Genomic DNA, 11,595 nt, shown 5'->3' on the forward strand with positions numbered 1-11,595 from the left:
GCCGCTGCCGCGCGGCCTCCGTCACGGCGCGACCTCCCGTCGCGATCGCGCCATGGGGCCCGGCCGCCTCTCGCGGGCGCCGCTGCTGCTGCTGCACTGCCGCCGGGCACTGGGCGCGGCCCGCCGCCCCCTGAAACCGCTGTACAGCCGCTCGCTCGGGTCTGCCGCCGCCCTTCGCCTGTGTGCTCCTCAGCGGCCGCCGGACGGGCGGACGGGCGGCAGGGGGCGGTGGAAGGGAGGGGCGGGCGCCGGCAGTGATGATGATAATGATAACGATAATGACGACGATGAAGATGAGGAAGAGGAGGAGGAGGAGGAGGAAGAAGAAGACGCAGAGCTGGAGGAGCTGCTCGGCCCCTCGCCGCTCGGGCCGCAGTTCGGCGCGCACCGCGTGGCTGTGGTGCACCCGGCGGTGAGGTGGGGCCCGAAGAAGCCGCTGCTCACCACGGGTGGGTGGGAGCGGCGGGCGGGCGGAAGGCGGCATCTGCAGCCCCCAGTACTCCTGCGGGGCTGGGGCAGGCGGGAAGGGCTTGTAGCCATTGGGGCTGCGCTCTGGTAACGGGAGAGCGGGGAACGGGCGGCCCTGGGCACGTTGTCGGGGTTGTGAAGGAGTAGTTTTGTGCCCTTAGGAGTCGCACGGAGACGTGCTGGATGCTCCGTCCCTGGAGACGCCCAAAGTCAGGCTGGACGGGGCTCTGAGCAACCTGATGTAGCTGTAGTTCCTGTCCCTAGTGTCCCTGTTCGTTGCTAGGGATTTGGGCTAGGTGGTCTTAAAGAGTACCTTCCAACTCAAGCAGTTCTATGATTCTGTGGCACATTCACCAGTAAACCTCTTGTCAGGGCCTTGAAGTTTCTCATGGAGGAGCCTATGTTCTATTCATCTTCATCAGTGCAAGAGATTACAACAAATTACCCTTTTACAGAATAAAATTTGTAACTTTTACAGGATTTACATAACTGTTTCCACTTTAGAACTGGGGAAAAAAAAAAAAAAACCTATATGTCACTATATGTAGAGCCTCCTATTTATTTCCATGGAAACTACAACAGATACAAAGAGCAAATTATTTGATAGAGTGATTTCTCAGCCACAAAACACTAGTTTTCAGCACAGCCATCACCATCAGCTAAGCATTTTTGCCTGTATTGAACAGGAGCCTGCATGCTGCCAGCAAAAAAATCTGCACCAGTGGAGGAGACAGATGCACATGGCCATCTGGAATGTGGCTTATCTTTCACATCTGTCATGCCACTGCTGAAATGCACCACCTGCTGCATCACTGTGCTCACGTCCACTGTTTGCTCTCCATAAATGCTCAGCAAGCATTGATGACTGTCAATGGGTGCCATTTTTTTCTATATGGAGGAATTCAGCGACACATTTGTTTCATCTCCACTTCCACGTTAAACACCATTGTATCAGGTTGTCCCTCTGCTGCCATCTGTCACATGGCAACCACATGTAATGGAACGCTGGTGTGAAGGTCCAACTTCAACTGTCATACCATCAACATCTGCTTCTGATGTCACGGGCCAACACCATTAAATAGAAAGTATTACTTTTGGAGTGGCCTTTGTACAAAGGCACCTTTCAGTCCAATTGTACAGAAGAATAGCAGCTGAATTTACTGCTCTTGATAGACCCTTGTAGCCCATGTTATTTTGTACAGGGCTTTGCACTGGGATTATTTAAAATGAACAAGATTGAAATCTGTGCCCTTAGGACATCAGAAATCAGTGTAGATCCCCTTACATGAACAAGAACCAGTGGAGTTAGCAGCAGGTATCTTAGTTGTTACCCTCAGAGTGTCTGGTATGATGCTATGTTGCAGTTCTAGGAGGAAAACGTTGTTGCTAACACACCAGCAACTGTGGTTTAATCCTGCAGGTGGCTGAGCACCACACTGCCCCTCACTCACTCCCCCCCTTCCTAGTGGGGGGGGGAAGAGAATCTGGAAAAAACAGAAGTAGAATTCATGGGTTGAGATAAAACTATTTACTAAGATAGAAAAAAGGATTGCAGTTATGATCGTGTGTATATATATATATATATATATACACACATATCCATAAATGTATGTATATACGAATGTATGTAACAAGTGATGCACAAGCAGTTGCTCACCACCCCCTGACCAATGCCCAGCTAGCCCACCAAAAAGCAGAACAGAGAGAGATGAACTTTTTCCCCCTTCAGAACTCCTTCCACATGATGTCATATTGTATATTGTATATGATATCATATGGAATATCCCTTTGGCCAGTTTAAGTCAGCTGTCCTAATTCTTTTTTCCCCCAGCCCCTTAGGTCCTTTGCTGAGAGTGGCCTTTGCTGTATACAACACTGCTTAGCAGCACCTACAAACATCAGTGTGTTATCAACATTGTTTTTCTTCTAAAATCAAAATCATAGCATCATAGCAGACACTGAAGAAAATAATTCCATCCCATCTGAAACTAAGACACAGTGAAGTGCTTGGTTCAGAGTTTTATTTTGTTTTCTGCTTTTCTTATATTTTCATCCTAGGAAAAGTAGCATTTACGGCATCAGGGATAGGTCTTGTCTTTACCTAATCAATTTGAGGAGATATAAGCGCAGTGTGGAGGAAGGAATTAGGTTTGGCTGTCACATTTGTGACAATCTACAATGTAGATTTGTGGGACCATTGTAGGAACACAACTGCTCATACCAGACCCTCTGAAGAAGACAATTCCATCCCAGCTGAAACTAAGACAGCAAAGTATGCAGTATTAATAATTCTTTACATATTGCTACAAAACAGCAAGGAATTAATCACATACTTTTGCGTTCATCTGAAGTAAGTTTATTTTAAACCCAGTTACTCATCTTAGTTTTTAAGACTAAAGCACACTGTTTAGGCAAAAGGCTTTCTTGATTATAAAATCCAAAATTCTTCAAAAGCAACAACCATAAAAATAATTTACAGTGGAAGCAAGATGCTTCTGTGTAGTAAAGTTACATCAAACTATGAGTTTAAACAGCTCCTTATGCTGCTATTTGAAATAAATAGACGAGTAGAATTTAGGTGTTGACTACAATCTTTCCCTGCACGTGCATGTCTTGTAGTTACTGGAAATTTAAGCAACTGATAGGTTTCAATCTTTTTTTTCCTTTTTCTGTGTGTGTGTTTCTAAAGCTGAATTACAGATTGCTGAAGCCATTGCTCTTGTAGATACTCTTCAGAACTGGACAGTTTTAGATAAAATAATTATTCCTACCAAAAATCCTGACAAGAAGTTCATTTTTGGCAAAGGAAACTTTGAGGCTTTGACAGGTAAGAACTGAGATTTTTCAGCACTGCTTCTTTGTCAGAGGAAACCTTCTATAGCTGAACTATTTGAGAATAGGTATAAACATTGAGGAAGAACAGAGGATTTTTGTAATCCATCCAGTAGCTTTGCTAACAAACTAAAGTGGTGTTTTTAAAAGGTAACAAAAGCAACACCGAATAGAATTGACTCATACTTATTTGAAAATATGTCTGGCAACTTAATCTCTATGTTGAAGTGATTGGCATAAGTGAGAAGGGCAGCTGTTCTTGACATAGTGTGAAATCAGTGCAAGTACGACTTCTGTGGTCAAAGAGTATGATGTCATTTGGTGTTTTATGAGCTCTGTGCTCAGTGCAAAGTGGTTTTATATTCTGTATATTTCAAAAAGAGAATTGACATCTAACTCTGCATTTTGTACTGGCAATCCATCTTCTAGAAAAGATTAAAAAATTGCCCCACGTGACAGCTGTCTTCTTGAATGTGGAAAGAATATCTTCAGTAACAAAGGTAATTAAATATAATATCAAATCATATTCTTTGCACAATGTTATTTGGAAGATGCTGATGATATCAGTAGGGTCAGTTCTGGCTCTGAACTTGCAAATGATGATAAATGAAGCCAGCTGGACTGAATTTTGTCAAAAGCAAGCTTAATTCCTGTTATATTTCTCCAGTTGATTTAAAGGTATTTCGTGCAGCTATCATGCATGAAACTTTCCTGCAGCCTAATGGCCATTTAGACTCTGCTCCACTTCTGCCACAGGCTCCATGTAAAACGCTGGAAAAGTTACTTGAGTCTTTTATACAAAATGGGGGTGTTAACACTGCTCTTGTGAAGAAATGTCAAGGTTTTGGGTTAGATGCATGCACTAGTTTCTGTACCTCTATGGATGTTGTATCTCTTTTCTATAGTGCTATGGTTGCTGTATTGTATGTGAGCTATAAATTGAATGTGAGCTATAAATTCAAAGCGAGCCTGTATTTCAATTTTTTATATATTTGAACTTTAATTCCTGATGATTCTTAAAAAGAGAATGTATTGTAAATGGATAGATTGCTTGGGGGGAGAAGCATGCTTAGCTGTTCAGCTTTTTTTTACTTTTTTTTTTAACACTGTGTTAGTAAAATAACTGGCAGATGAACTCTAATGCTTTTTGAAATACATAGGCAAAGTAAAATAAATACTTTCTAACTTTTTTTGCCTGTACAGTGTCACGCAGGGTGTAAAATAATACAAACACTGTAAGCAAGCATTAATCGTTTGCAGAGAATTTTGAATACATTCCCTGGATTATAAAATGAGCGCAGATAGATACCTTTAGGAGACAGTTACCTTGAGCACTTCAATTTACTGATGAAATGGAAATTGAAAGTGTTTCATAAATGTTACCATCTTCTACATTTTATTCCAAAATTTTGAGTTTGTCTTTTTAGTATTAGATTTACTAAAAATCTGTTCTCAAATCTAGATCTAAGTACAATTTGACAGGGTATTGATTCAAGAAAAGTGTATGAGAATCAAACACTCAGGTCATTCTGGATCAAACACTTACAGATCATTCTGGATTTTAGAGATGGTGATGGGGAAACTGCTGCATAATTTAAGTACTTTGAGTCTCTTTTACTGAATTTGGGCAGTTTGTGGTGAGGGGTTTAGTACTTCAGGGAAGGCTGGTCATGCAATAATTGTCCCGGCTTCCTATATATATATATATATATATATGGTTTTTTTAATGTCAGTAACTGTTCTGTTTTTTCTTTATTATCCATGTCTTTTGCCATATGAGCTTTTGGTAATTATTTTTTGTAAGGGCTTAACCACTGAGATTTTTCATTATTTAATGCTGTGAGATGTCCTGTAAGAGCTGTTTTCAGAATCTATTCAAGGCAATAAAAGGATTCTTGTTGAATTCATTGGGCCTACATGTAAAGTTCTACCTTCTTAACTCATCTTTTTTTCTGCCCTATCAAAATTTTGATTTGGGATGCTCATAATCATTACCCATCCATTTAAAGAGAATCCTCGGAGTCCAGCTAACCGTAATCCTGTGTACTAAGTGATTTACTGATATTCTGTTATTGAGCAGAAAACATCTAGTTTGTTTTGTTTTACATGGCTAAAGAAAGAACTGGAAGATGCTTGGGGCGTGAAAGTCTTTGACAGATACACAGTTGTGCTTCATATTTTTCGTTGTAATGCCAGAACTAAGGAAGCAAAACTCCAGATTGCGTTGGCTGAAATTCCACTCCTCAGGTACCTCAAGTTGTCCGAAGTACATACTGATATTTCCGTATTTTGGTGACAATTTTTTTACGCTAACTAACAGTACAGTACTGTACTGTAAAGAAAAATGATGCTGTTTTGGTTTTGCATCCTATTCTCAATCGTTGCCAGGAGCATACACTCTGGAACAGGTTGCCCAAGGAGGTTGTGGATGCCCCATCCCTGGAGGCCAGGCTGGATGTGGCTCTGGGCAGCTTGGTCTGCTGTTTGGCGACCCTGCACGGAGCAGGGAGTTGAAACTAGATGATCATTGTGGTCCTTTTCAATGCAGGCCATTCTATGATTCTATGAACATTGAAATATTTGCTTAATGTAATTGCCTTAAACTTGTACAGTACTGAAAGACAAAGCCAGAGTGCTGAGTAAATAATGTTGCAAAATATATTTCTACTTGAAAGTTCCTAGTTCTTTCTAATGTGGAAAATGGATTGCAAGATTCTATAGGAATTAGGATAGATGTATTTCCTATATAACATAAATAGCTATAATGAGGAAAGCTATAAACAAGAAATATTAAAGGCATTGATTTTTGTCTGAATTAGAAACATCTGTACATGGAAGCTGGTGTGAGTTGCATGGATATATCACTCATCTTTGGCTTTCAGAACAACCAATATAATTTACTGAGATGCATCGTTTTTCAAACCACAGTTGAGGAGCCAGAAATAATGGATTTTTCACCAGGCAGTTTTTCTCCATGAGCAGTCATTATTTACACCTCTTTCTTCTAGTGTTTTCATCTGTACTGTTAGAATGTCAACAGTGCTACATATTTACTAGGCATTTTAAGATAAATTGATTAAAGTAGTCTGCTTGTAATTAATTATTACTGCACTGCCAGGTCAAATCTAAAAACTGAGGTATCTCATCTAGATCAGCAGAGAGGTGGATCAAGATACATCATGGGCTCAGGTAAAGTGTAAATATTTTCATGAATTAGAGGATTCTTTTTTCTCCATAATTAACATTTTTAATTACGTCTTATTTTACTGGGGGAGGCTGGGAGGAATGGCAGTTTGTGTTCTGCATCTTAATTAAGTAAACGTACAAAAGATTTGTGGGAACGTAACTTTAGTTGTGACTATAATAAAGTTTTAATGCTCAATAAGTGGCCATGGGCAGAGTATTTGTTACCACAGGAGTACATCATAAGCGTACATGGTTATTCTAAAGTTCTTTGTTATGTTTTAATAAATATTTATCACTCTTATTCTATGTTTGGCAAGAGTACATAGTTTTAGTTGCTTATTTATAACGTCATATCCTCTAGTGGTAACTCACTCAATTTCCAGATATCCAACTGTTGTTTACTGTTCTGTTTTAGACTGTTCTGCCAATTACTCTTATGTATTTTTCAGGTGAAACTTTCATGGAGACACAGAATCGTCTCTTGAGAGAAAAAGAGCTTAAAATTAGGAATGCCTTGGAGAAACTAAGAAGAAAAAGATCTTTGCTCAGAACTCAGCGCAGAAAACGCGAGTTTCCAATTATCTCAGTAATGGGCTATACTAATTGTGGTAAGCAAAAGCAAAATTGTAGCACGAAAAAGCTTACCTTGTCTAATTTTTAATAAGAATGTCTAGCCAGAATCTGATTTGAGTATAAATAGGCTTTGTATTTTAAATAAGTTTTAGATTGTGTAATGAGTGTATGTCAATTAGGTTATAATTAGTGAAGCAAATAATGTTTGTTACAGTAAGATGTTTCTGCAGGCATGTTCTGGAGAAACTCCTAATTCCTATTGTGTGAAAAGGATTTTAGTTTAGTGTTGAAGACTGTTGTTAGCGTCCTGTTGTTGGGCTCCTCACTGCAAGAAAGATGTTGAGGCCCTGGAGCATGTTCAGAGAAGGGCAACAAAGCTGTGAGAGGCCTGGAGCACAAGCCTTATGAGGAGAAGGTGACGGAGCTAGGATTGTTCAGTTTGGAGAAGAGGAGGCTCAGGGGAGACCTTATTGCTGTCTGTAACTACATTAAGGGAGATTGTGGTGAGGTGGGAGTTGGCCTCTTCTCCTGTTAACTAAGAGGAGATAGAAGGAATGGCCTCAAGTTGAGCCAGGGGAGATTCAGGTCAAATGAGGGGAAAAGCTTCTCCAAAAGTGTGGTCAGGTGCTGGAACAGGCTACCCAGGGAGGTGATGGAATCACTGTCCAAGAAGGCATTCAAGAAACATTTAGATATTGTATTGAGGGAAATGGCTTAGTGGGGAAATATTGGTGGTAGGTGGCCAGTTGGACTGGATGGTCTTGGAGGTCTTTTCCAACCTTAGTGATTCTGATTCTATGACTCTGTTATGTCTTATGATAGAGAACAGTACAGGTCACTAGGTAAATTCAGGAGAGTTGGGCAGCTAATCTGAGAAATTTAAGAGACATGTAGCTTTTCACTGATTAATGTGTAGTATTTAAAGAAATGCTTTTAAGATAATCTAAGTAAAGCCAAAGCTTTTTTTTTTTTTTTTTTTTGGTAGGTTTTTTTTGTTTTTTTGTTTTTTTCTAATAGCTTACAATTCATACACAAGGCATAAATTGACACTGGACTAGACACTTTTTCAGTTTACATTATTTTAAAACTATTTCATTTTATTATTCAACATCTTTATTAAAAAGAAACTTACCTTGCATAATTTTATAATCTGTTACACTGATACTTTAAAGCTACTTTTAAAAGTGAAGATTCAACAAAACATCTGTGGTAGAACTTTGCACACATAATGGAAGTACTTTAAGTTAAAGTCCTCCATATGTATTCTAGATAATGACTGTAAATTCTGTGAAATATTCATGAAAAGTTAAATACAGTTCTAGTCTTTTGTTCATGACAGAACACTTAATAAAAGCATAAAACTAATAAACCATATATTATTAGTGCTTCTGGTGGTTGTTGGATTTAACAAGGAAATATTCAATTGTTTTATTTAATTTCAGAACAGAAGTACAGAGGAGTTTTGAAGTGTTGTCATTGACATCATTCTTTAGGTAGGCTTAGAGGTGAGATGTAGGTAGGTCAGTGCAGATCAGTTCAGTCTGTGATCATCTCATGACTTCACAGCATAGCCCTCAGATGTGGCCTTAAATCCAGTTCCAAGTTTAAAAAGTTAAGATTATCTTGGATTTGATGACATAACATAGATAAGAAGTCATAGGCTAGACTTGACTTAAACTAGTGAACTAGGTACAAAAGGATATGTTACATCATAAAACTCACCTGAATCTTGCAAATTCAAATTTTACTTGAAGTCATTACAATTTTCTCTTTTCGTTTTGGTTTTATTTTAATTAGGGAAAACTACATTGATCAAAGCCTTGACAGGGGAAGCAGGAATTCAACCCCGAAATCAACTGTTTGCTACTCTTGATATTACTGCTCACGCTGGCTATCTGCCCTCACGCATGGCAGTTATATATGTTGACACTATTGGGTTTCTGTCTGATCTTCCACATAATCTGGTTGAGTCCTTTTCAGCTACATTAGAAGAAGTTGCTTACTCAGTAAGTAGTTGACTACAAATATTAAAAATTAAATCAGTTTTCTTTTAGAAAATCTTTGCCCCATCAGAAAGGAGGAACGTAACTGGCATGCTGTTCTTTGTATCTGATGCCCTTAATAACATGCTTTTACTTTTGGCAAGCCCTGAAGTGGTCAGGCCATTGGATTAGGTTTTATTTGTATGTCTCTTCCAACTGAACTATTCTATTCTCCAAGGACAGAGATATCAACAAAGCTTGTATCCTCAAAAATAAAGAAATTCAGTGGTAGCTGGATGCCCAGCCGAATACTTCTGGGGATTGGACTGTGTAATAACAGGAATTTCAAAAGCTAACTGCAGCTATCACATTTGTTTTTTCGCATGTTAGGTGAATAGCAATAAATTTACATTTCATTATTGTTTCCTAAAGTTTGAGGCAGTATCTTGAGCAAAGATGCTGAAATATTTTGAATGCAAATATCGAGTTTTCTTGTTTTTTATCGTGGTTTGCCTTAAATTTGTGACATCTTTAATCATATATGTTCTTGAAACTGGTAACTTTTGTATAAAGCTTCCTAAGTGAATCACCAGTAACAGTATCTCAAGATCTATGGATAAGGAAGGTATTGATTTAATTCCAATCTGATAGTTCACTTTATAGGTTGACCTGACAGAATATTCTCTAGTGGATAGAAAAGTAGCTTGTATAAAACAAATGCAAAAATAGTACAAAATCTCTACAACCCAGTAATTGGAATGTTTCATTAAGTAACTTTTGTATATTGATGCTTGCTAGGATCTGATAGTTCATGTGAGGGACATTACTCATCCTGAAACCATCCTCCAGAAAGCAAGCGTTTTATCAGTTCTAAAGAATCTTAATCTTCCAAGCCACTTACTGGAATCAATGGTAGAAGTTCATAACAAAGTGGATTTGATAGAAAGGTAAGCAAGAGATGTCACATGTACTTAAACATTTCTTATGTTCTGGACGCTCCTCAATTCTAGAAGAGCTGCCACACTTCCGAATACATGTTTTTCCATCTTTACATATACAAGTTTTTCAGTCTTTACAAATGTAGCCATGGTCTTAAAACTTAATTTATTATCCTTAAATTTCGAAAGAAATCACTTGTGTCATACAAGAAGCAGTCTCTGTAGGGATGTATGACATAACACAGCTAAATTGTCTGTGCTTGGAATATTTTTACATTCTAATCTTTACTTACAAACTTGTGCATAATTATTACTTTTCAGCTATGAACCCACTGAAGAAAATGCTTTAGCCATTTCTGCTCTGCATGGGCATGGTTTAGAAGAGCTAAAAGAAGAAATAGAGAAAAAAATTTTGAAAGCAACGGGAAAGAAGATTCTGACCATTACAGTCAACTTACAGGGACCTCAGCTAAGGTAAACAATTTTGAGTTTTAAGAAAGACTTGGACAAATATGAAACTCATAGTCTTGCAAGTCTTAAATTTGCCAAAACATACCACACTGATTTTAATTTTTTTTAAGAACTGCTGTGATAATTATCAAAGTTTAATAGTTTATTGAAAATAGCCACAGTAGATACTGTGCTTGTACTGTAAGGTAACTTTCTGAAAGTTCCACTGGTCCTGGAGCCAGATTTCTGGGGGAAAAAATCCAAACCAGAGATCTGAAACATTTATGTAAACACTATATTTTATTTCCAAACAGCAAGTAGCAAGTGAAAAGTTAACTGAGGAACTTTATCTTTTATGGCGTTGAATTACTTAGATTGGAACATGTAGACCAAAAACAAAGATCACATTTTATGCACTACAGGATACCTTTAAGATGCTAACACACTCTCATTTTTACAGTTGGCTCTATAAAGAATCAACGGTTCAGGAAGTAGATGTCATGCCTGATGATGCTACAGCCAGGGTGAAGGTGATCATCAGCAACTCTGCTTTTGGCAGATACAGAAACCTCTTTCCTAACAGTAAGTTTTTTGTACCATGAAATCCTTCTCTCAAAAAAGAAACTGATCTCATTAAGAAGCCTGGAATTAAGCTAGTGGCCTGGATGCTGGAGAGTTTATTTCTTAACCAGTTGATGTTTTTGACACACTGTGGAAATGAACAGTGATTCAGAAAACTTTTGTTTGAAAACAACAGCTTTGAGCTTCATTCTGGCAGCAAGAGCAAGGATAGCAGTAGCTTTTATGTTGGAATAGTCACTGACTCTGAACCTCAAATGTGGGAATCACAGGATGGCATCTAAGTTAACCTTCCGGAAATTACTACGTCATATAAAGACTTTTTTAATCCCATTTTTCAGAATAAAATATTTGTTACAGACAAGGTGTCCCTTGGTCATCGAAAAATAAAAGTTACTGAAGAAAATATTGTTGGCTGTATATAAATAATACAGATATTCCATGTAGTCTGCTTGAATATTTACTTAAAATAACTACCATTTACTACTGCAGTGAAGCAGAAACAACACTGATGTGTATATTTAAGCAAATAATAAAGTGAAAAGTGAGCTGTGAATATCTTCATCCACAATACCTACTACTGTGTC

At 38.4% G+C, this 11,595-nt stretch overlaps 1 protein-coding gene across 2 annotated transcripts; it reads left to right on the forward strand.

Annotated features, from left to right (window-relative positions):
- Nucleotides 1–52: 52 nt before the first annotated feature.
- Nucleotides 53–11,579, forward strand: GTPBP6 (GTP binding protein 6). 2 transcript variants are annotated; one of them, XM_085213311.1, is made up of 10 exons: nt 53–449; nt 3,158–3,295; nt 3,730–3,800; nt 5,417–5,547; nt 6,419–6,489; nt 6,936–7,094; nt 8,857–9,065; nt 9,840–9,988; nt 10,301–10,453; nt 10,890–11,579. In XM_085213311.1, the coding sequence occupies exons 1-10, from the start codon at nt 53–55 to the stop codon at nt 11,029–11,031; spliced, it is 1,620 nt and encodes a 539-aa protein (XP_085069437.1). In that variant the 3' UTR covers nt 11,032–11,579. The 2 variants fall into 2 exon arrangements, with proteins under 2 accessions (XP_085069437.1, XP_085069440.1); XM_085213314.1 differs by having other exon boundaries at nt 53–412; nt 3,169–3,295.
- The last annotated feature ends 16 nt before the right edge of the window (nt 11,580–11,595 follow it).

This window comes from Meleagris gallopavo, chromosome 1 (assembly GCF_905368555.1).
Source record: "Meleagris gallopavo chromosome 1, MGAL_WU_HG_1.1, whole genome shotgun sequence".
Classification (NCBI taxonomy): domain Eukaryota; kingdom Metazoa; phylum Chordata; class Aves; order Galliformes; family Phasianidae; genus Meleagris; species Meleagris gallopavo.

Bases quoted from the DNA above. Each gene is read 5' to 3' on its own strand.
- GTPBP6 (XM_085213311.1), top strand. From the start codon at position 53: ATGGGGCCCGGCCGCCTCTCGCGGGCGCCGCTGCTGCTGCTGCACTGC. The intron at 3,296-3,729 runs GTAAGAACTGAG...TCCATCTTCTAG, and splicing joins AAACTTTGAGGCTTTGACAG to AAAAGATTAAAAAATTGCCC. The intron at 9,989-10,300 runs GTAAGCAAGAGA...ATTACTTTTCAG, and splicing joins AAAGTGGATTTGATAGAAAG to CTATGAACCCACTGAAGAAA.